Source organism: Rattus norvegicus, chromosome 2 (genome assembly GCF_021556685.1).
Source record: "Rattus norvegicus strain SHRSP/BbbUtx chromosome 2, alternate assembly SHRSP_T2T, whole genome shotgun sequence".
Lineage (NCBI taxonomy): Eukaryota > Metazoa > Chordata > Mammalia > Rodentia > Muridae > Rattus > Rattus norvegicus.
The window spans coordinates 198137145-198161980 of NC_141535.1; the positions used below are offsets into that span (position 1 = coordinate 198137145).

Here is a 24836-nt window from a genome sequence, read left to right on the forward strand (position 1 = left end):
TCCTGCAGTTTCTTTTTTCCGGTAATTCAATTGAGCAGTTCTTAAGCATGAACTTTATAGATGACATCATGTTGCAATGTGAAAAGGTTGGACATGTCTGCTTTGAGGCACTTGCCAAGACTTCCACTGTGACTTTGACATTGACGGCCCTGCACCATAGCTTCCAGGCAGCTGCAGTTGAGAGTCCCCCTGCTGGAGTGCTAGCCCCGTGTCATCTGGGGGGGTGGATGTACCCTGCCTACATGCGTTGGACTGTATGAATGCAGCCATAGACTCTGCACACCTAACTGCTGCTCTGTTTGTTTTAATTTATCAAGAATTCCAAGTCGAGTTCTGTCCCTATCATCCTGGCCATCGTGGGACTGATGCTTGTCACTGTCGTAGCAGGAGTCCTCATTGTGAAGAAGTATGTCTGTGGCGGAAGGTAAGAAATGTGGAACTGGGTCAGAGCTACCGAATCCAAACCGAAAGCCAGCCCAGCCCATGTGGTCCAGTTCTCTTGTCAGACTCTAGGAAGTTAATGATAACCCCTGAAGATGAGGTCCATTTCTGTATCTTGTGTCTCCATGCTGTGTGGCGTGAGTGTGGAAAATTGAGGAAATTCCATGCTATAGGAAATGCTCCCTCCTCCACTCCGGAACCTAACCAGGGTCCCTCCACAGGTTCCTGGTGCACCGGTACTCGGTGCTTCAGCAGCACGCAGAGGCTGACGGGGTGGAGGCTTTGGATACGGCCTCCCACGCTAAAAGCGGTTATCACGATGATTCAGACGAGGTGAGACACTTTCTTCTTGAGGGATTACCCAAAATTTTCAGTCTTATTTTCTTGTATCTGTTTGTTTTTTTGAGACAGGGTTTGTGTAATCTTGGCCGTCTTAGAACTAGCTCTAGGTCTAGTAGACCAGGCTGCCCTCAAACTCATCTGCCTGCATCTGCCTCTCAAGTGCTGGGATTGAAGGTGTGCACTGCTACCGTCTGGCGAAAAGTTTGAGTCTTAAAAAGAATTACTTTTATCCTTGTGATCGAGACAGTCTGGAGAAAAATGGCTTAGGGGTTAAAAGCACTTGCTACTCTGAAAACCTCGGCTCCATTCTCTGCTGGCTCGTCACTCTCTGGATCTCTAGTTCCAGGGAGTCCGATGCCTTCTTCTGGCCTCCCGTGCATATACAATGAAAATCAGTCAATCTATCTTAAGTTTAAAAGAAAAAATACAAGGAGACCAAGCTGTGATGCGCCCACCTGAGGCAGCACTGGAATGGCAAGGGCTGCAGAGCAAGTAGGCGATTGCTTTCAGAGTAGATTTCTGATTCGTCAGTAACGGGCACGTGTCTCTCTTTTCAGGACCTCCTGGAATAGCTCTTCTGAGGAGCTGGGACTGAGTGTGCATGGAGCCACAGTACCTCCTACATTCCCTGAGGCTCTGACTTGGGGAAATAAATCCCCCACTGCGTCGGCCCCAGCTCTCTTTCTGCCGCTTCCACCCACGCCCAAAGGACCTACACTAAAGAAAGCAGGGTGGGGGTGGGGACCCCAACTGATCTCAGTTGGCTCTGAAAAGAGGGGGGCAATTTTAAATTCTTTAACATTTTTGTTTCAATTTCTGTCTTTTGTAAAAGTGTGGGCTTTAGGCTTCTCTCGGTTTGTTTTGTATGTTAAGGGACATGACTTGGGATTCAAAGGGATTGCTTCGCTGCCCCCACTCTTGTGTGTCCTGTCTGGTGCCCGCCCCAGGGCATCTGCCAACTCCACCATCAACTCAACTCCCACATCATACCTGGTGCTGTCCCTGGGCTCTGCTGGTCATGCGAAGCCACCTCAGAGAAGGAAACAGAGGGTGCAGTGACTGGCGCCGCCTGGCCAGCTTCCCTCCATCCGTGGACAGCCCTGTTCAAAGAGTACCGTGCACCAGTGCACCAGCCCTGCTGCGGCTTCCTCACCCCCACCCCACCCCCAACCACGACTCTAAGGCACAGTGACTTTTCTTTTCCCGTTTAATTAGGCAATACCCTTGTTAATTGCCCTTTGGCAACTAACTTAATCATGTGCTTCCAACACACTAAATAGGGAAAACTTACAGGGCAATATTATTCTTGTGGCAAGAAGGAGGGAGGGACAGAATTGACTAGATCTAACACCTATTAAAGACAAAACTGGCTGCTTCCAAGCTCTTTCAAGCTGTGCTTTGTGGTGCCAGTGGCGCTGTCAAGGCTTGGCTCGAAGCCTGCCCAGGCTCCGCCATCCCTTTCCTGGAGTTCGTTGTTCAGGGCACAATGCGGCCACCGGACTGACAGCCATAGCTGTCCATTTTTACCATCACCCACTGTAAAGGCTCAGTGTCGAGCTACCACCATGGCTGCTTATTGCTTCCTCTGAGGTTGCTCCCGTTCAGAGAACTGGGACTAGGAGTGTTTTCAGGTTGATGGACTTTTTCAGACTCAAAGTTACGTTACCAGACTATCCTCCCACTTCCCCCAGTTTTGCTGAGTTGGTTGTTATCCAGAACCCTTTGGCTAAACCCACTGAAGGCACGTTTCTAGATGGTGTTGTGTGTGGTTGATACATTGCTTTCGTGTTTTAAATTTAAGGAAATTTTCTATCTGATATTTTTCCAAATTAAGTAAGTTGTAGAATGAGATTGGCGGATGTGGGGGCGGCCATCTGGTAGGGGAAAGGTACAGAGATTCATCTGAATACAGCTTAGACATTGGCTGGACAGGAAGATGGGGTGTAGGTCTCTGGTGTCCCTCCCCCTGCTGTGCTGATCAGTCCCTCCAACTACCACTAGGACATTCTTTAGTAGGTCCATCTTGCTGTCACTTCATTCTGTGACTAGAAAGTCAGTGGAAAGTAAATGTGCCAAACTAGCTTGTCAGAATTCGTGAGCAGATGGCCGAGTCCGCTCCTCCCCAGAGGGAACAAACAGTGTCAGGGAAAGAGGGGAGGAAGAGGAGGGAGAGCCAGAGAGATGCTGACTTGCAGCTCCATGAGTCATGGAACGTGGTCTAGAAAATGAAGTTAGGGTCGTTTCTGGGAAGAGAAGACCAGAGGATGCTCTAGTCTTTAGCTTGTTCACTTTGTAATGATTCTAAAATAATTCCAAAGATATAGCAGCTCATAAGTTATCAAAGTCCAGCCTCACCCCCTGCCAAGGGGAGAGATGTGTTTCCACTACAGTCTCTCCCAGCACATCCCCAGGTTGGTGTGGGTAGGTAGGCCAGTGCATGGTGATCTTGCCTAGTGTCTGGATGGACTTCACACTCGTCCCCAGCCATCAAAGACTGGGGTGCTCTGCCGCTAATGGTTTCTGGGATTTCTATAGGACATGGCCGCTTTGGGATCATTTCTCTTTTGAGCACCGCACTATTCTTGCCGTAGATAGCACTCAGGAACAAAGGCTGAGTCAGCCACCCAGAGTCCTCGGAGCTCTGAAACACAAGTTATGCAAGGTCCTGGCTCCTGGCAGCAAAGCTTCTCTAGGGCGACTGGCTGGGGCCGAGGGCGCTGAGGCGTTCCTTGCAGAGCCATTATTTTGACACCTTTTTGTTTTCTTTTGGAGAACAAGTTTATCCCCCTGCTTCATGACTGAGACGAAAAGTGATGGTGATTGGGGGCACCCTCTCTCCCTTGGAGAGTCACTGTTGGATGAGTCCTCTGCCCTTTTACTTCTCTCTGTAGCTCACTGACTTGGGTACTGCTCCTACAACAGCTTCCAGAAGCATTCACATGCACAAATGTGCGACCCCAGCCAGCAGTTTAAGCTCCTTAAGCTGTTTTAAAAAAACAAAAAAACCTTCTGCTTTGGTTTGTCCTGTGCAGCCCTGGGGCGGCATCGGCGTCACTGGTGAACTTACCACTATTCTCGGCACTGTGGTGGCCGATGGGCTGGTTCTGGAGACTTGGGCAGAAGGATTTAGCATTGTTAGGCAGCTCAGACATATTGGAAAGTCCATTGTGGCCTGAGTTTTAAATTCCAATTTTTTTTTCTTGGCTTGGGACCTTAGGGGCTTGGAGTTTTCCTGAGACCGGTGCCGTGGCTGAATGCGCTGTGCTGTGAATTGAATGGAACAACGCTTTGAGGCCCTTAGAGAGTGACTGCAGCTGCAGGGTGGGCTCAGGAGCCTTGGGCCCCACTGCCTCTGAACCTGCATGCGTGCAGTCCCATGCGCCTGGCTTTCCCCTGCACCAGGTGCAGGCTGCTGGTGTAGTCCCCTGCCTGCTCACAGCTGGTCCCCTAGCCTTTCCTCTCTGGCATTGTAGTATCATGGGCCACCCTCGGCTCCTTTATTCATAGTCAGGCCTATGAACCATGCTGGACTAAGTATGCTGAACTGTCCCTTCATCAGGATACTTGAGGGGAGAAAGGCCATTCCAACAAGCGCCAGAGTGAGAGGGCTGGCATGGCATCGCTCACTTACTGCTCTGCAGGTAAAGCACATGGGTAGAGAGCCTCCAGCGCTCGGAAGAGCCCTGCCACTGCACACTGGCAAAGGGCTCGCTCACGTATCAGTACAGCCCTCCCAACTCCACACTCAGCAGGGATGCACTGGACTGCTGATGTCGGGCAGGGCACATCTCAGTTTTCTATCCCCTTCCCACCAGAGGGAAAAGGAGCATGAACTTTAATGTCTTTTGGAACAAAACCAAAGTTTAAGGTTTGCCATATGATCAGTGACAGGGAAGCCCAGAGCCGGCCAGCAGGTGCCAGATTTTCTGTCCCACTGGCCAGTCCTGCACCAGGTGCAGGCTGCTCTGGGCTTGTTGAAACCACAGATGCAGGTGGGTTTCGTGGTTCCATTCGTTATATCATTAAGAATTGGAGCATTAACTTGAAACTGTCTTCAAAGACTTGCTGTGTGCTGTCTCACACTACTACATTCTCTGCATCTGTTTATATAAGATAACACAAGCCAATCTGTACCTTTATATATATGTGTGTGTGTACATATATACATGTATAAACTGTATAGTGTACATGTTAATGACTTATCAGTATGCCCCGAATTTTTAGTGCAGTTCTCATCCTCCGCGTGCCCTCAGCTGTGGTCAGGTGACCTCCTGTCCCCTGGTGGCTCAGCCGAGTCCCTGTGTTTGAGCCTCCAGGGAGAAGGGTTGGGGCTGCATTCTCCTTATCCCCATGCACAGAAACGCTCAGGGTCCCCACGTGCCTGTTGTCCTCCCCTCTGGTCTTCTGTTCCCTTTCTGAGCATGTGGCCCTTCCCCCGGCTGTGAGGGGCGGCTGCCTTCCTGGGAGAGCAGGATCAAGACCACCACTGCATGTGTACTGAAAACTCCGGACTTCTGCCCTCTTGGGACAGAACATTGCATGTGAGGTGGGATTATCAAGTTTCAAAAACCTGTGTCAATTATACAGCAAAGCCAGACCACATAACGACATCCCACAAAATGGAAATAAAACGCAAAATCTCTTTAGCATTGTGTAAATAAATCTGGACGTGTTTAACTTTGTACTGGTAATTTTCTGTATATTTGCAATATTTGGGTTAGAAATAAAACAGCCTGGACTTTGGTACCTAACCTACTAAGAGGAGTGAGCTACAGTTCTTTAGCAAGTGTTTCTAGTTTTCCACCTTCAAAAGTCAAAACTCCAGCAACCAGAGAAGCAGCACCTTGAAAGTCAGCACTGGGCATTTCTAGTTTGAAGGATGGGAGACAATTTATGAGGAAACGGCTCCCACAAACGGGCTGCTTGCCTGTAAGTTTTCTAGCTCCTGTCTTTTCCTCGATCTCTATGCTGTCGAGGTCTGCCTCCCTCCGTGAAGCCTAACAGCCCACTGCACACTTTCTCCGGTGTCTGCTTCTACACTTCTGGACACAACACGTGGCTAACTCCGGAGTTGTGTGTTCCCTGTAGCTGGTTTGTCAGATGAACACCAGAAGGTCGTAGCTCTGCATGTCTCGCCTTCCCTTGCTCTTCTCACAGACCTGCCCGCCCAGCCTCCTAACATACACGTGTCACCGAGGGAGCTTCCTGCCTTCAGCCGTTAGCCACCCATTAGCCATCCCACGGTGCCCTGGGGTAGCGTTTTGAGCCAATATTTCCATTCAGTGGTCCCACATCTCAGTCTGGAGACGGCAGGATCCAGGCTCTGTTCCCTCCCTCCAGCAGGAGATTTTACCCCAAGGATTGAATCAGTCTGGTTTAAGAGATTCTAACATATCCCAAGACAATTTGCACCAGAGTCAGCCTGGCCAAGAACTTGTGTAGCTCAGACTGCCCTAAAACAGATGGTAATCCTCCTACCTCCACCTTCACAGTGCTAGGATTGCAAGTGAATGCCACCATGTCCAGCTCTGAATTGGACTTTCTGATGGGCAGATGTGAGGAGTCTGTATTTTTAAATTTGATTCCTTCTCTACATGTGCAGTACAGGGAGAGGGTGGGGAGCTCACACAAGAGGCTTAAGCCACTTTCTCCACAAAAATGGCTAAGAATGCATTAAAGTGGTCCCCCTAAGCTGGAGAGAACAGTCAGTAAATTGCTCACCACACAAAGGCAGTCTCCGAGCCCATGTTAAAATCCCAGTGCCCAGGAGGCGCACACAGGGAGGCTAACCCCTGGAACTCACTGGCCAGCCCAGCCTGATCACTAGGCCCCAGGTCAAAGTAGGACACCTTTCAAAAAACAATAGGGGGGACACTTGGGGGTTCTCAGACTGAACCACTAACCAAAGAGTATACACTGACCACAGGACCTAGACCTCTGCACATAAGCAGCAGATGTGCAGCTCTGTCTCCATGGAGGTGCCGAACAGCTGGAGCAGGGGCTGTCCCTAAGGCCTATCTAGCTGGGCTGCCTTAGCTGGGCTCGGTGGGAGAGGATGCACCTAGCTGTACTGAGACTTGGTGTGCCAGGGTAAGGGGATACCTGGGGGGTAGGGGCTCCACCCTCTCAGAGACGGGGGAAAGGGATGGGAAGAGGGACTGTGGGAGGGTGGACAGCAGTCAGGATGTACAATAAATACAGGAAAATATATATGGGGCTGATAAGACGGCTCATTGGGTAAAGGTGACTGCCACCAACCCTGGCTATCTGAGTCCAATCCCTGGGACCCACAAGGTGGAAGGGGAGAACTAACTCCCGAAAGTTGTCCTCGGACCTTCACGTGTGTGCTAGAGCACTAGGTTTGATTCCAAGCATCCTTGTGGGAGCTCACTAGTCCCAGGTCTGACCCCCTCTTCTGGCCTTCATTGGCACCAGGAATACATGGTGCACAGATACAGTTTTTTAAAAGTGAAAAATTTTAAATATATACAGGATCGCTGGCCTCCAAGTTAGAAGGGGTGGCTGTGATCAACCATATAATTTGGGTGGAGGGTACAGTGTGCAGTGGAATGTCTGCATGAGCCATCAGCTGGGGACTCGGCTTTAGCTAGCACTGGCTGTGGACTGGCCACTGGATCCGAGGCACAGTCCCAGCATCAACACCCCTAGTTACACAGACCTGAGGTTCAGAGCCATCAGGTGGTGGCTGAATGGTACAGCCAAATGTCACACGTCCCTGTCTCTGGGGAGCTTCCTTCCCTGTGAGGCTGCCTTTCACTGCATTTGTGCTTTCTCTCATCGGAAGGGAGCCATTGACAGCTTTCAAAGGGGGAAATGCTGGTCTGACCTAAAAATAGCTTCCATTTATCCAGCACTTAGTCAGCTACACTCTGCTAAGCACTTCACAGAGATTACCTCTTTTAATCTTCGCAACAGCCCTATGGTTATTATTATCTCCATCTCACAAAGGAAACCCAACTTATGAGAGACTGGGGGTGTTAGTGTAGCTCAGTGGCTCTGGAGTAGAGGGCTTGTCTAGCAAGCACAAGGTCCCGGGTTCAAACCCCAATACACAGAGGGGGGGGGGAGAGAGGGAGAGAGAAAAGAGACAAGTTCTAGTATACATATTGAGGGAGCCCTAGTGTACACAAACACACACACACACATACACACACACACACACACACACACACACACACACACGGTGGAGGGGAGAAAAGCCCCAGTACACACATCCATAGAGGGACAGAGAGATTATGGGGTGTCACTAGTCACATAGCTAGCTGATGACAGGGCTCCAGTGTAGCCAACTAGTCTGGCAACAGAGGACTGACTGTCTCCGCTCCTCCCCTCCCCTCCCCTGTCCTTGGGGCTGGGACAGCAAAGGGAGAGCAGCATGAAGACCAAGGTATGGAGACCAGCTATTCAGGAGTGTAGGAACAGCTCAAGGTGTGCCTGAGAGTTCAGTAGTCTTGGGACCTTACACCCTGTTGAATGCACTGGAAGTCAGGAGCAGAGGTACCTCTCAGGTCTCCCCGCAAAGCCAGAAGTCCCTCTCATATACTCTGTTCTCATGCTCTCCCCTCCCTCCTAATGCTGTAGGGGTGTCATCTCACTCCTAAGATAACAGGGCCACCTCAGCCCTCCTCCTGTGGCTATTCTGGGCTCCTCTGATCCTCCTCTTCTCCTGGTCCCTACTTCTCCCTTCAGTGGGAGTAGGTGGGTGGGGAAAAGCCAGCCCACTTACATAAGCCTGTGGCTGCGACCCCAGGGACACCAGCCTGGACAGCAGGTGCACAGCCCCTCCCTCACCAGCAGCAAAGAAAACTTTTAGCTGGACCCCGGCATGGAGACAGCCACCACACTGGAGATAGCTTCATGCTCCCAGCGGCAGGTAGAAGAAGCTGCTGATCCAGCGGATGCTGAAGGACCCCAGACTACACGTCAACAGGAGGCAGGCAGCCCCTCTCTGCAGCTCCTGCCCTCTATTGAAGGTGACTGTGGCAGTCTGTAAGCGTGGGGATGATGAGTGTGTGTGGGGGGGTACTTCCTGCTGCCCTCAATATACCTTAGGGGTCCCCCAACCCCTGTATATAAAAGCTTTAATAACGTTATGGAACTTCTAGTTAAGATAATGCAGGAACATTCATGGGAGCACTTACCTTCCCTCTCAATTGTGACTTGCTACTCAAATGTAATTTTATTCTTTAGCTGAGAAGTTGGTGAATGATGTTTGTGGCACTTTACACTGACCAGCGGTGGTCTGTTTATACTTTTACCATCAAAAACAGTCACAGGTCCCAGAGAACCCAGTAGACTGAATAGCCAGTTGGGAAGGGAATGGAGAAGAGAGTGGCCATCCGTAGTGGAGTAAGATTGGTCCAAAACTGTTGGCTATGAGGAGGTTGCGTATCTTAGACAGCATGATTCCCACCCTCATGCCATAGAATCAGGGCCTACCCCACATCCCACACTGAATCACCGGCCAAGGACTCTCAAAGTCAGAGCTCTGACTAAGGAAAAAGAGCCTCCATTTCCAGTTTCCAGATGAGGGTCCACGACGTCTGCCCCAGCTCCTTGTCCTGCTACCTGCCTCAGTGCCAACTGTTACCACGGCTCACCTGGGCAACTCCTGGGAGCCAAATGACACTGTGTGTGTCTCCACAGTACCTGGGTCTGTCTGCAGACCCAGGGGAGGAATGGGAAATGGCTCCTTCCTTCTCCGTGATGGTCTTTAGCATCCCTGTTGCTAAACGTTTAGTCCAACAAAGTCCCAGCATTATAACCCCTTAAATTTGCAGAAGATTTGAAAACTACACATGAAAAGACATTCTAGACTGGCAGGCAACATCCCAAGGCTCCTTCCCCGGAGTGACCTCTAACACCACAGTGACCTTGAACAAATCAATTTAACTACTCCATTTTAGTTTCATCTCTGTAAAATGGCTTCAAACACCTCCCAAGTCGGTCAGTCAGAAGGATGGCCAACCGGCATTGGAAGAGGCTACACCAAGAGGCTACACCAACATAGGAACGTTTGCAAGGAAGATGACAACCAAGTTCTGTCTCCAACTAAGGCCCCAAAGCACAACTGTCCAGTCCTTACCCTCAAGAGGATCCTAATGGGAGCTGCCTGAATGTCAGAAGCTGGTGGAATTTATGCCATTAACACGAGATAGCAGAGCTGCTGTGAGCATACTAAAATCAGACAGGAGAGACAGAAACCCAGTTCCTTCCCCTGAAAGGCCACGAGGAAGTGAAGACCCAGAACCACTAACTCCCCAGCTCCAAAGGGAGTAGCATCCATTCAACCACACCACCAGAGAAGAGTTAGGACAGCTCTCTGAGCCTTTATTTTCTCCTTTGTTTGGAGGGTGGGGCACTGTGGGCAGCCCCCTTTGGCAATTTCAGGCTCCAGGTCCCAGCCAGAAGCCCCAGCCTCCTGTATAGCAACTTTGTGCACTGCAGGCCTCAGGGCCCAAGCTAGTGACTCCACAGAGAGATGAGTGGCAGTAAGAATATCCTTTGGCATGCTGCAAAACCTGTGTGCATCTACTAGCTTCTTGAAAGACTGATGGTGCAAGTTCGAATCTCAGCTCTTTCCTGCCACCAGAGAAAAATCAGGACATTTCTCTGAGCCCTCATTTTCTCCTCTGTAAATTGAGAGCTGAATGTGAGCAATGTCCTATCTCTCTGATGGCCGTGGACTCCCAGGGAAACCAGATAGATAGATAGATGGATGTATAGATGGATGGATGGATAGATAGATAGATAGATAGATAGATAGATAGATAGATAGATAGATAGATAGATAGATCGATCTGAGGTTCACAGGGCCTGTTCAGGTTGTTCAGTATGGGACCTGCTGACTCCTAAGTTCTCTAAGGGTTCCAAAGGTTGTGTGCCTCCTAACACTGCCTGTTCCTCATAGAGGGCGCAGGTTGAAGGGTGCTGCAGGGAGCACATGACAGCAGGAAAGGGCAAGCGGGTGGACATTCACTGGCACAGTCAGAACAAGCTGTGCCTGACCAATAATGGGCTTTCAGTCTAAGCACATGGCCAAATCGTCTCGATGACACAGCAGCTGGCATTCACGCCATTTGTCCCCAATGCCCCACAGAGGTGCTGTGTCTGGGAGTCAAAGCTCGGAGGAGCCAAAGGGGAGGTTAGGGAAAGGACTGAACCCCTAAGTAGGAGAAGATGGGCCCCCAGCCAGAGAAGGGAAGGTCAACTGCTAATTTCCACAGAATCCCTCCGAGGGTCTTCTAGGCATAGGAGTGATCTCATGCCCAGGAAGAACCAGCCAGCCTTCAGGTTTTCCTTCCTTCCCCTACCAATATTTACTTCCTTACCTGTTGTACACCAGACAGTATCCTAGGTGCCGTTACAAAAAGAAACAAAATTACTTTAAATGATGCCCTCCAGGTATATTCTAATAGGAGGAGAGAGACAAATAATCAGTGTGGGTGAGATGGTGCCAAGTGTAACAGAGGGAAGGAGGCCTCACAAATCGGGTGCAATCTGAGCAGCATACAATAGACATTTAAGCGGACTATTTTCTCTGCAGACAGGCCAAGTGCAAAGGTCCCGGGACAGGAAAGCTCTTCATAAAGGGCTGGGCCATTGTGGCCATAGTGTGGGAGGAGACAGTGCTGGGCAGAGGAGCAGAGTTACCAGCCCAAAGCAAGCACTGAGGGCCGGACTGAGTCTGGGCTGGAAGGGCAGACAGAGCAGGGTTTTAAATAAGAACTGTCATGGCCAAGTACAGGTTTGGGGGATTTTTTGTGGTGCTGCGTTAAGAAGAGACAGTGGTGCTTCTTAGACACCAAGATCACCTGCTGATGAGAAAGAGGGACGGCAGACAAAGTGAGCTGAGGAACATCGGGAATGGTGGTAGCAGTGACAGTGCCTTTAATAACGGAACTTGGGAGGCAGTGCCAGGAAGATGGCATGCTAGGTACCGTGGCACATTCCTTTAATCAGGTCTGTCTTTGTGAGTTCGAAACCAGCCTGGTCGACATACAAAGCTCTGTCTCAAATATACATATTGAGGTCCATCTAGGAGCAATGTGATGATCAAATCAGCATAACTTTTAATTGCTTAGATAACCAATCCCATTTTAATAGATGATTGACACTTTGCTATTCATACTTCACATCTGGAGTTCCAGAGGCTGAGGGGGTTCACAGGAGGGAGGACTATGATGCCGACGCCCCTTTCTAAGGTGTCATGTCTCATCCATACATTGTCTATTTGTCAAGAGTGTCATACACATGTACATTGTCATGTCAAGTCACGCAGACACTGTGTGGGTGGAAGGTTTCTTTGACAAGGTTAGGCACTGCCAAGAGGGTGTAATGAAGTGAGAGAGAGAAGATGAAGGATCTGGTGATGATGTAAGAAAGTGGGTGTCGGGGTTGGGGATTTAGCTCAGTGGTAGAGCGCTTGCCTAGGAAGTGCAAGGCCCTGGGTTCGGTCCCCAGCTCCGGAAAAAAAGAACCAAAAAAAAAAAAAAAAAAAAGAAAGAAAGTGGGTGTCACATGACCATGGACTCCAAGCTGGTGGGGGAGAGTGAAACGACTGTGTGGGGGGTAACATATCTCAGTGGCATGACAGAATTGACTCAGGAAGAGAGGCACAGCAGAAGTGTCTGTGTCAGCTGGGTACCAGCCTGAGAAGCCAGCTCCCTCAATTGAGTTTCTTGCTGCTAGTACAGAACTGGAAATAAGTGTCCTTGTTAAGTAGATCTTCTCCATGAAGCAATTCAGGGACACTGCCCTTTTTCCTATGGGGGCCTTCGTACTTGAGGGGCCCTATGATCTGCCTATTGAGGGGGGTGCACAGAAAATTTAACTTCTTACAAACCCTGGCACTGAAGCAATCCCCACCCCTCGTATTCTCCTTTCACTGGACAGAGTTAATACCTAGTCCACAGCAGCGGGAACTGGGCCAACGCTCAGAGTTACCTGTACTGTGAACCACCTGAGTTGGTGATCAGTGACTCTCAGTTATGGAGGTGTGGAAAGAGTGTAACACATACAACCTCAAGATTACTGAAGGAAAAATTTCTGACCATGTAAAAGAAAATTACAAGAGGATATGACCAATTATCTCCTATGAAAATAGAAAGAACTGGACATGAACTTCAGCTCATTAAAACTGAGCAGACAGTAGGATAACCACGATCTTGGAACTCGAAATAAGCTCTCCATTTTTGAAAGAAAGTACTGAGAACAAGCCAGCTGAGAAGTCAGTGTTTCTCAAAGGACATTCCAAAATGCTCCACCCCCCAGCCCCTGCCAGGCCCAGGGCTAAGAACACTGGACTAAGAGCACTAAGGCTGAGCTCTGTATTCTGAGTCCCTCTGCTCCCTGACATCTGAGGAGGAAAAGCCCTTGGGTGTGATGGGGAAGCCTCCCCAAGGTCAGTCCAATTTACACCTCACTAGGCAGGAGGTGCGAAGAGAGAGGCCTCCAAGGAGCCCTCAGTTAACATTCTGAGCAAAGGGTCAGATTGCTGACCAGGTTGAATTTGGGAGGTGACAGAACTCAGTGCTGACAAGGCACCTCTAGCTGCCAGCCCCTCTTTACTGACAGCATGTGGTTAATCTCAAGGCCACCTGTGGCTCTCCCCTGGGGGGGCTCTCCCCTGGGGGGGCTCTCCCCTGGGGTGGCTCTCCCCTGGGGTATCTCTTCATCCAGTCACCTTCTGAAAATCAGGGACACCCTTGTGACTTCAGTATGATCATCTTGTCAGGGGCTTCTTATACAGAAAGAGCATCAGGGAGCCCTTCGGGGAGGGAGACCCTCCCAACCTCAGCCCCTCCACTGTGGCCTCCCTCCCAGCTGCCCCAGCAGACTCCCCAGTAAACTCAAAGGCTGCTTCCCAAATCCTCCCAGCTCTGCACACCTGAGCTGAAAGAAAGCTAACTTTTTCTAAGATATATTTGTAAGAAATAAGAACTGCCGGTTGGAAACAGACATCAGCTCACATCAGTCAGTGGAAGTCCAGATGCTGAGGCCTACCCGAGGGTTGGTTAACGTATCTCCTAGCATGGCACCTGGCTCCTGTCCTCTCCGTTTTTTTCTTGGTCCTCGAGCCTAGCCTTCTGCCTCCTTTCTTCCTCCTCTTCCTCCCGGTGACTGGAGGTCATACCAGGCCCTGACTCTGGCACCTAGGTCTAGGAAGATACCGGTGGGGTGGGAGACCCGGTGGATGAGCCATGCTTCAAAAAATGGGCCCTTTGGACATCCGATCCCAGCGAGGGAGGCAGGAGTCCTGTGTGCCAGGCACAACTCCACACCTCGCCTGGAGATCAGCAAATTGGTGTCTCCCAGAGCCTTCCCGTCTCCAGTTGGCTCGCCTTGCTGGGTGCTCACTAAGATCCCTTTTACTCTGATACTCTGTAGACACCACAGGGACAGAGGAGCCCATTCTTTGGCAAGTGGGAAAGGTTATTTCCTTGCCCAACAACGGACAACCAAGGCCAACAAGATGAGGTTTTTTGACCTTCATTTCCAATCACTTCCCTCCTTAAAAAAAAAAAAAAAAAAAAAATCCCACACACCCTCCTGTGTTCAACCCCTTGGTTGCTTGCCAAGATGGCCGCAGAAAAGGAGTGCATCATACAACACTCCATTGTTGCTGCCCCACCCCCGGCCACCAAAGTCCGCAGAGAGCAAATGGAGCAGGGTCACTGGGCAGCTTGGATGCCTTGCATGCCCTGTTCTTACTGAGAACACTCATGTTTCCAAAGGTAGAGACCAACTGTTGTGTTTAATAAAAATAAGGAGAGAAGGAATATGTTTGGTGGAAGTGTAGTCAGGTGGGGGAAGGGGGTGCCTCTGCAGGCACCTGCTGAGGTATCCCTTTCACCTGAGGGACCAGCCACACGACAGTATAGCATAGCATAGAGTTTATTCAGGGCATGGGGAAGGGAGTTGAGAGGTTAGTAGAGACAGAGAAAGACACAAGAGAGAGCAGAGAAGTAAAGGCCAGTCATGAGCATGGGCAGGGGTGAGAGGGGTGGTGGAAGAGGTTGAGAGGGGTGGGATGCAGGGGCAAGGGGACAGAGCAGGAGCAAGAAAGCAAGAGAGAGAGGAGTGGGCAAGCAACCCCTTTTATAGTAAGTCGGGCACACTTGGTTGTTGCCAGGTAACTGTGCGGCAGAGCCTAGACAAAATGCTAACACCAACCCAACTAATAAGAGCAAAATTAACAAAGCTCGATAAAGGAGGTGGTCAGCAAGCATTGTTCACTCACTTCTAAAAACAGTAGTTTGAGATCGTAACGGGAGGGTAGTCTGCAAAGTGGAGCATAAGGGGAACGCAGTAGGGCCTCTGTCTATCTTCTCTCAACTGCTATCATTTAAAGGGTTGCTTTATACAATGTATGTATTTAAGCTGTTCGATCTATAAGCAAACATACTCGTGTGGTGAACACACAGGACTGTACTCTCAGGGAATGTGTGTTATCAGTAAACTTGGAATGCCCTGGCGTCAGGCGCTCATGCTTTTGCCACAGGAATGTGCCAGGGGTGGAGTTTCTTCAACTGCAAGGAATAAATTTTGGCAGGAAGACTGGGGTTGTTGGTGGGAACCTAGGTGCTGTCACATTCTACTTGAGATAGAAGTGGCAGGGGCCTGCCTTTGAGGAAGGAGGGAACTGCAGCCCTGGAAAGGTAGGTGGAAAATGGTCCCCAAGTGAGCGGGGAGGGATGTCTGCTCTTCCACAGGTAGTCCACAGCATCCTCCTAAGAGCAGGACACCAACCTCCAAACCCTGCGGTCCCCTGAGCATCTTTTGTCTGTATCCTGAGAGCAACAAGATGCCCAGTTCCCCAGTGCTTGTGTGCCTGGAGGTCAAGGATAAGTAACGAACGCCCCAGTACTCCCCAGATTTTGCTTGGATGAAGTGATCTATTATTGATGACAAGAATGCCACTCTGTAGGGATGGGGTAGCCATGCAGAAGAAGGGACCCAGACCCTGGCTAACTCTGGGATGACTTTGCAGTACTTCTGTGGGAGGACGGGATGTTGACTCCTGCAGGGCAGAAAGCCTTCTCGTGAGGTCTGTAACTAACTGATCAGGAGGTCAGATTCACTCAGACAGCAATGTTAAGGACTCAGCAAATAAGTCACTGGAAAGACAAGCTATGAAGACCGGTCTGCTCACGGAAGGGAACAGAACTCAAATGGTGAGAAGCCAGTAGTGGAGAGTTACAAATTAAAAGAAGTATCAGGCTGGGAGCCCCAGGTTTGGGGAGGTGAAGGTTGTTGCATTGGACAAAGCCTCACCGTAAAGCACATCCTGCCTCACTTCTGGTGTCGAGATTATAGGCGGTCACCACCATACCCAGATCCCATGTTCTTTCTGGAGACCTCAACTTTTCCAGGGTCTCCTTCAGCCAACTGCTCCCTGAATCTCAGCACAATGGGCAGGGCATGGGTGTGTGGTTTAATGGTAGGTCATTAGAGTGATTGAGACTGCTGTGTTGGATCCCCAGTATAATGGAAAGGACTAGGAACATTTCACATGGTAAAGGCTTAATCCGGTGGTCACTGGAGCCACTACCCACAGAATACTACTGCACACGGTACTCACTTCCTCTGTGTATTCATTTCCTATCCTCTCTCTTTCTATCACCCAGAGCACCCCAAGATCTGGCTACCTCGGGCCCTGAGGCAGACTTACATCCGGAAGGTTGGGGAGACAGTGAATCTACTAATCCCATTCCAGGTGATCGCACTGCCCCATGTTGGCACCAGGTCAAAGTTTTGACTTGCAAATAAACGTAGGAGTAAGGCAGTCTTTCTGGCCTTGAATGAGGACCCACAGTACCACTCTGAGACCAGATCAGCACCATCTGATACTCCCAAGGTTGGGTTTGGCTAGGACAGGTGTGCCCCATGAGAGGAGGTAATGCCAAGCCAGGCCCTCCAGTCTGCAGAGGGCTGGAGATCCTCAGTTAAAGAGGGTTCTTAGGAGTTTGGGCAGCTACCCAACTTCCCTGAGGAAAGGGAAACCAAAACTCTCAGAGGGTGAAAGTCTCAAAAGCCATCCCCTTGTCTCTTGAGACTACACTCAAAGGAGGGAGCTTCCTAGAGGAGTCTACCAAAAGACCTCTAGCTTGAGGAATGCAGCTCCATGTCAAGATACCCTGTGGTTTTGGGGTAGACTGACTGAAGCAAGAGGAGGAGGGTATGTGTGTGGGTCTATGAACATCTTGGGGACATTCAACCTTCTCCCCACTGCTCAGGGTAAGCCCAAACCTCAAACCATCTGGACTCACAATGGCTCTGCCCTGGACAACAGTCGTGTCAGCGTGCGGAACGGGGAGCACGACTCCATTCTTTTCATCAGAGAGGCCCAACGCACTGACTCAGGATGCTACCAACTCTGTGTGCAGCTTGGTGGGCTGCAGGCCACTGCCACCATCAACATCCTGGTGATTGGTAAGGTTGGGGGATGGAAGAGATAGTCTCTAGCATCTCTGGGATGAACGGGAGTTATCCCAAGAGTCTCAGACACAGCAGCAGGGGATGGGAGGGATCTGAGAAAGGGGCCGAGGGTGATCGCTGAGTGAGGTCAGCACATGTGGGTTGCACAGTGTCCGCTGCCATCCATGGCTTTGCTCTTCCAGAGAAGCCAGGTCCTCCTCAGAGTATTAAGTTGGTGGATGTTTTGGGCGCCAATGCTACTCTGGAATGGACACCTCCACAAGATACGGGCAATACAGCTCTCCTGGGATACACGGTGCAGAAGGCTGACAAAAAATCTGGGGTGAGGCGCAGCTGGGAAGAAGGGAGGGAGGCATTTTGGATGAGCTTCTGGCAGCTCCACATGGGGCAAGATAAAAAAAAAAAAAGCAACCAAACAACCAAAAGCCAAACAAATATCTCACATGGCGTCTCCTGGGCACCCCACAGCTCTGGTTCACAGTCCTGGAGCGTTATCACAGAACCAGCTGCATCGTTTCTGACCTCATTGTTGGCAACTCCTATGCCTTCCGTGTCTTTGCCGAGAACCAGTGTGGGCTCAGTGACACGGCCCCTGTCACGGCTGATCTTGCACACATCCAGAAAGCAGGTAAGGGAGTTGAGGCCATGTGCTGACAAGACTTAGAAGAAACAGAACTGAAGCAGGACAGAGTTCTCACGTGTTGCACCATGGTTCCTCTGGATGCCCACAGCCACTGTCTACAAGGCCAAGGGGTTTGCCCAGCGGGACCTCTCGGAAGCCCCCAAGTTCACCCAGCCTCTGGCAGACTGCACTACCGTCACTGGCTATGACACCCAGCTCTTCTGCTGTGTGCGTGCCTCTCCCAAGGTGAGTGGGGAACTTCTGGGCTGGGGGTGTCCTGCGCTGCTTCCTGTCACTGTCCCGTCCTAACCTGAGTGTATCATGGGGCATTCTAATTGAACATCTGCTACCAGAGCCACCATCTGCCTCCTCGACAGCAGGTCACTTAGGAACTGTCAGGGCATCTGTAATTCAAGATGGATGGATGGAAATGACGCTCCCTTTGAGTGTTGGGTCCTTGTGTACAAAGACGTCACTTCCAGCAGAAGTGTCTGATTCCTGCTGGCTTCTCTTTATTCATTCCCCGTGCCTTGTCCGTGAGGGGCCATGCCCATGTGCACTGTTCTGATTGCAATCCGGTCTTTACAGTCCACCACATTAACAGCTTTCACCAAGTAGCTTGGGTTGCAAGTACAGGACCAACTGTGCAGAGATAACACCTCGAAAGGAGACTTTTGATAAAGTAACTCTAGAAGCCACTTTTAAAACAGCGGAGACAGAAACCACTACTCACCAACAGTGGGGATTGAATATGAGTGAATCTCCATGTGTACATAAAAAAAAAAAAAATAACAGGGACTCTGAGCTGGCAAGGTGGCTCAGAGGGTAAAGGTACTTGCTCCCAAGCCTGACTACCTGAGTTCAATCTCGAACCCACACAGCGAGAGGAAAGAATTAACATCCATAAGTTTCCCTCTGACCTCCACGCGTGTTGTGGCGCCAGTACACGCCTCCACACAAACACAAGTGTTATTTTAAAAGAGTTTTTGGTGGCACCCACAGCTAGGCGTGGAGATGCACAGCTTTAGTCACACAACTACAGAGCAGAGGTAGGGGTGGATCTTTGTGAGTCTGGGGCTCGCCTAGTCCACATAGTGAGAACAGCCAAGTCTACCTAATGAGACCCTGACTTAAAACAAAAATAGTCTTTAGAATTTTAAAAAGCAGACTTTGATGCCCATGATGGCTCCTGAACAATTTCTTCCAAGTCAGGACCTCTGTTGACATAGACTAGGCTTTAGGCACGATACTCAATGCAGGAAGAGACTCTGTGGTTGCTCGAGGTACCGAAAGGGGAATCTCCCCACAGCATGGTGGCAGGGAACGGGCAGAAAGCGGCCATCTACAAGCCTGTGGGCAGGGCCTCTAAGTGTAGAAAGGATGATTGGCTCCTCCCCTGCTCTGTGCTGCTTCATCTTCGTCTTCCAGCCCAAGATCATCTGGCTAAAGAACAAGATGGACCTGCAAGGCAACCCCAAGTACAGGGCCCTCAGTCAGCTGGGGATCTGCTCCCTGGAGATCCGCAAGCCTAGCCCCTTCGATGGAGGCATCTACACCTGCAAGGCCATCAACGCTCTGGGGGAGGCATCCGTGGACTGTCGGGTGGACGTTAAAGGTAAAGATGGCAGAATTATTGTCTCTGGTGCCAATCATCTCCTCCTCCCGCCCTCCAGAGTGACTGACACAAGCTGAGACAGAAAGGCCTTCCCTTTATGTCGCTACCCAACAAGCAGCAACTGGGCGGTGGGCTTATTTGGCTGCTGGCTCGAGGGCTCAGTCAGTCATGACAGGGTAGGCAATAGGGCAGGGGTGGACCTGGGTAGCAGCAGAAGGAACAGGAGAGTGCTTCCTCACATCTGGACACATGAGGAGGCAGAGAGCGGAATGCTATCGCTCACCTGGTGTTTTCCTTCTGTCCTCTTTTATTCAGCCTAGGCGCCCACGCTATGAGATGATGTCATCCAGGACTGTGGTGGGTCTTCCCTCCTCAGTTAAATCCCTCTAGGAACAACCTCACAGACATGCCTAGAGATGTGTCTCCTAGGTAACGAAGACATGACAATTAGCCATCACAACTGTCAGGGCTCTGGTGTCACTGACACCATTAAGATGCAGGAGGAGCCCGTTTTATCACCCACGGTTTCATTTCTGTCCATCACGGTTCAATTGGACAGGTTTACCACCCAAGGTTTCATGATTCCACAGTACAGGAAGAATCCCTAGTTCCATTGTTTTTAAGGACAAGTATGAAGTATGTGGCGAGAGCCACTTTGTTTGCTGGGGAGATGACATTCTGGAGGCAGAGTCCAGGCACTTTTCTTTCAAGCCTTATGATCTTTGTCCCAATGCAGGAGCGCTGGACAGGAAGGCTATTGGTTGTGGGTCATGCTGCACACCCCGCCCTTCCTCTCTGCACACCCATTTCTCCTTTCTTGCTCCCTTGTTGGACTCTATCACTGCACCTAGCATATTATTGGGTTGGGGGGTATTTTTTTAACATCTTTCTTTAATCTTCAGAATCTCATGCCTATATACACTAAATATGGTCATATTATCCCAGCACATTATTTTATAATTATCTGCTTACAGATCTGTCTTCCAATTAAACCATAAACAAAGCTCTCTGTCCCCAGTGTACAGCCTAGTTGCCGACACAGAGAAGGCTGTAGCTAAGTGTTGTTGCATGAGTCAGGAAGGAGTGGGCCTTTATATATCCTACTCGCTATGTATAGACTCCCCAGCTAGTCAAGTTTGGACACCCCCAAAGCATAAGTGGGACATCACATCCGTTCCCAGTGCTCTGATGACAGTTTCCCAGGGATTCATGCAATGCTAACATTGAGAAATGTCTGCATTTTCGCAGCTCCTCACTAAAGCTGTCTTAAGAAGACAGGATATCCGAGGAAGGTAAGGAAGGAGGGAATGGCGTCTTGGTTCCTGGCAAATGCTAAGTTTGGGATGAATGTGAGCCCTCAACCATCTGCCCCTTTTTTTCTTTTGAGACAGGGTTTCACAGTGCCTTAGTTGCACCGAAACTAACTCTGTAGGTCAGGCTGGCCTTGAACTCGGAGATCCACCTGCCTCTGCTTTCTGAGTGCCAGGATGAAAGGCCTGAGCTGCCACCACCAGCCACCTTTTGTTTTCTTTTATTCTAACACTATCAGCTCTGCAGAGAAAACTGGTATAAAGTCTACTTTTGTCATATCCTGTGTGCATCTATGCAGGTCAGTGATAGGATTGAAACTCAATAATCCTCAGAGAATGCGAGCTTCCCAGGGGGCTATGTGGGAGGAGGGTCTCCCCCACCACAGGCCCACACTGTGGGTAGAGACAGGTCAGCTAATCTCTCTACCTCCGTATCACAGCAGGGTGAGAAACAAAACAGCTTGTTCATATTAATTTTTTTTTTGCTTGCTCATATGCTTTTGAGTTTTATGTGTCTCTTCCTGTTCGACAGAAGAAAATCTTTTTTTTTTTTTTTTGTTAAATGTCAACAATAATTTAACATTTGGGTATGTGGTTCCCAAGCGGCTCATCACTGGCAGAGGGCCACTTGGATCGTTACCTAGGATGCGGTAGTGGCTTCAAATTCCCTGTCACTCACAGGAGAGATGCTGCATGCAAACCCTTGTGTAGGGTGAAAGAAAGGCCCCAGAGAGAATGACAGAGACCTGGCTCCCAACATTCCCTCTGACTTTCAGCTCCAGGCTGAAGAAAACTGAGCATGAATTTGATCCCCGAAGCCATTTATTTAAACCCATCAATGATAGCAATGAAAACCCTGAAGGCTACATTAAATGCACTAACTTCTCAGGAGAGCGCTTGCTGCCAGCTGGCTCATGGACACGTCTCTCCTTCCCCGCCTTCTGTCAATACCACGTTAGGTCGGTGTTGATTTTTACTTCTCCGTGGTTCCCTTCTGTCTCCCAGCAGTGAGTGTACAGCACTGGACTATGAAGAGGGATGGTCTTGGGACAACCCAGACAGAATCTGTTTATCTGTTTGTTGGCTATAATACACCCTCTCTTTTCAGAGTCTCTTGGGAGCCTGACTGACAAGACTGTGTTCTCAAGGAGCATTAGCTGGCTTGACTTAGACTTAATAAATGTATAGATCCTCAATTCTTGAAATGTCCTCTTTCTGAGACTTTCTACAGAGAGAAATCTTACAAAGGTTCCAGTCCTTTGACCAGACTCTATGACCCCAGAACCCTAAGGTTCATCTTTTTCTTCTATTCTACTTCATATCCACACAGTCTCTTACAGAATTGCATTCTTCCTCCTTGCCCTGTGCCCTGACTTACCTTTGAGACAGAGTTTTATATATTCCAGCCTGGCCTTAACTCTACAAGCAAATCAATGATGTCCTTGAGCTTCTGATGCTGGGATTACAGGCCTGCACCACCACACCCAGTTTGTGGGGTCCTAGGGATTGAATTTAGGACTTCGTTTAAGCTAGGCAAGCACTCTACAAAGTGAGCCGCACCCCCTGCCTATCCCCAGAGGTTTCTGACATCATTTACCCCAGACCACTTATGACAGGGCTGAATTCAGCTCTATGAGGCTACAGGATGAAGATGATCTGCCATCTTCCCCCAGGGCTTCCCTCTGTAAACTGGTATTACAGGATGCTTGCCTATCAAGAAGCAGCAAGCAGCATAACATAATCCTACAATTAAAGGCAGAGCCCGGAGATCCGAGCCTTGGGATGTTGTTTCTCTTCTGTTTGTCTGCATCTTATAACAAGTCCCATACTGAAGATGCTCTGTGGTGGAATCCGTGAAGAGGCTGACGGCCCCTCCCAATCCTATACACCCAGTGCACCCATCTCATCAAGAGCCACAAACCAGTTCCCCAGACCCACATGATGACTCATGACCACCTACAACTCCAGTTCCAGGTGGCCAAATGCCCTCTTCTGGCCTCTGCAGGGACAGGCACATACATGTGGTGCACATACACACATGCAGGCGATTACATATACACATAAAAATAAATAAAATGTATACTTTGAAAGAGCCTCAACTCAAGCTGGGAGGTAGTGGCGCATGTGTTTAATCTCAGCACTTGGGGAGTCAGAGGCAGGTGGATCGCTGTGAGTTTGAGGCCAGCCTGGACTACACAGAAAGTTCCAGGACAGCCAGGGCTATTACACAGAGAAACAGTCTCCAGAATCAAGAATCAGGTGTTGGGGGTGGGGATGGGCAGGGAGGAGGCAGGGAGCCTCAACTCACAATTCTCCTATGTTGATTTCCCAAGTGCTGGGATGGTAGGCATGCACCCCATGCCCATGTCTGAGGCAGTATGTTACATAAAGGATAATAGAAGCTACTGCATTACATAACAGAGAATTGTATCTGGGTGGTAGAGCATTGGATTTCAGCGGCTGCCTTGGTTCCCTCAGCATTAAAGCCCAGCCACAGTAAGCATCTTCCTGTGAGGCCTTAGGGAAGTGATGTCAAGCTAAGATTGCACCGCACATGGATACCAGTGAGAATCAGCGCTGGAGATTGTCAACAGAACAAAGGTTCTCATAAACGCATGGGACCCTGGTGGTGCCTGAAGTTGCCTTCTGTCCCTGTGGTGCCCTGGGTTAGTGAACCTTAGTGAAGAGCTAGAGTGAGCGAGGGAATGGTAGAGCAGGAGCGGGGGTGGGGGGGTGGGGGGTGAGGGGTTGGGGGGTGGGGGGTAGAGGGGAGATGGGGAGGGGGAAGATAGCCTTCTATGCATCCAAAACTGAATGGAAGTGATTTCGTTTTTTAAATCTTCATGTTACAAATGAAAAGTTAAACTCACAACGCCTCCCCCCTCGCCCCCCACCCCAAGCCATGATCTGGTAAGCGGCAGTGTTTTTCCATTTTCTCTCATCTATGTCACCAGACAATCTGGGTTGGAAACATGGGCTTAAAAGAGAAAATTTTCAGGGTTTGGGGGGATATTAGGCCTCATTTTTTTGGGGGAAGGAAAGGGATGTGGATTGGCTCAGAAGTGTCCAAAGCCTTTTTTTTCTTCAAACCAAAGAGATCTACTTTCACTCTGAGGCTGATTCTCTTCCGCCCTTCTCAGTGAAGTTCTGGGAGAATGAAGCTTCTGCGCGCTGATGCCTACCATGTGTTGTAAATTAGCTCCTTACCCTACTAAAGCATTGCTACTTACAAACTAGCCCTGGGAAAACTGAGAAAACAATTAGCAAATCTATTGTCCTTAGGGAGCACCGGTTTGAAGCTGTAAGAGCTTGCCAGATTTGGTGTCTGCTGCTAAAATGTCTTTCCTGGGAGAGACATAAACAATGCCTACCCCTTCTCTCAAGGTCCCAAAGACAAGCGTAGGAATCCACCAGAGTTTATCCAGAGGAACCAGTTTCGTAAGCTTACTTGCAGAGCAGTGGGTGGGGGGTGGTAGGCCCTTGAAGCAGTCACCCTGGAAGGTCCGAATCCAGCAGCTATGTTGACTTCCCTGAGGAGCCCTCCCCTTGCCTCTCCCCACTTACACCCTCTAGCTCCTCCCCCCAAACCACGTGTCATTAGTACAGAATTGCATACAGTTGGTTGAGAGGGATGGCTGCATACTCAAGTGAAGGTCCATGACCTTCCGCCCCATCTCTTCCTTCTATGAGGGAAGGTAAACAGTCCACAGGCCCAGCCGTGATGGTCTTTCCAGAGGATGCACAACAGAACTCCTGAAGACATTTGGAGCTGTCTCGAGGATGATCCACAGGATAGTGGCACAGGCCTTTAATCCCAGCACTTGGGAGGTAGACGCAGGATTTCAACATCATCCTTGGCTATATGGTGAATTCACGGCCCGTGTGAGCTACATATAAAGGGGAACGAAAGAGATGGTATATGTGTGCATGCGTGTGTATCAATGAATGGAAAAGAGTGGTCAGTCAGGTCATAGCCAGTTAACAACACTCACAACAGTAAAGGTTTCTTTCCACTTGAAGCAGGGCTAGGGTGGAAGGTGACTGT

At 49.8% G+C, this 24836-nt stretch overlaps 2 protein-coding genes across 7 annotated transcripts in view; both read left to right on the forward strand.

The window, feature by feature from the left end:
* Nucleotides 1–5538, forward strand: part of Sort1 (sortilin 1) — a 78111-nt gene extending 72573 nt beyond the window's left edge. For 3 of the 4 annotated variants that reach the window (XM_087635379.1, XM_087635390.1, XM_087635399.1), the window contains 3 exons: nt 318–424; nt 663–774; nt 1341–5465. In XM_087635379.1, coding sequence (XP_087491505.1) covers nt 318–424; nt 663–774; nt 1341–1355 — 234 coding nt within the window. In that variant the 3' untranslated portion in view covers nt 1356–5465. 4 annotated transcript variants of the gene reach the window in all.
* Nucleotides 5539–8145: 2607 nt separating this feature from the next.
* On the forward strand, nt 8146–21987 carry Mybphl (myosin binding protein H-like). Of its 3 annotated transcripts, XM_087624753.1 has the most exons (10): nt 8146–8191; nt 8555–8777; nt 16434–16522; nt 17043–17238; nt 17427–17566; nt 17713–17872; nt 17976–18112; nt 19295–19481; nt 20730–20773; nt 21900–21987. In XM_087624753.1, exons 2-9 carry the CDS (start codon nt 8630–8632, stop codon nt 20738–20740), a joined length of 1068 nt encoding a protein of 355 aa, XP_087480879.1. In that variant the 5' UTR covers nt 8146–8191; nt 8555–8629; the 3' UTR covers nt 20741–20773; nt 21900–21987.
* Nucleotides 21988–24836: the final 2849 nt, after the last annotated feature.

Bases quoted from the DNA above. Each gene is read 5' to 3' on its own strand.
- Mybphl (XM_087624753.1), top strand. From the start codon at position 8,630: ATGGAGACAGCCACCACACTGGAGATAGCTTCATGCTCCCAGCGGCAG. The intron at 8,778-16,433 runs GTGACTGTGGCA...TCTATCACCCAG, and splicing joins GCTCCTGCCCTCTATTGAAG to AGCACCCCAAGATCTGGCTA. The intron at 18,113-19,294 runs GTGAGTGGGGAA...TTCGTCTTCCAG, and splicing joins GTGTGCGTGCCTCTCCCAAG to CCCAAGATCATCTGGCTAAA.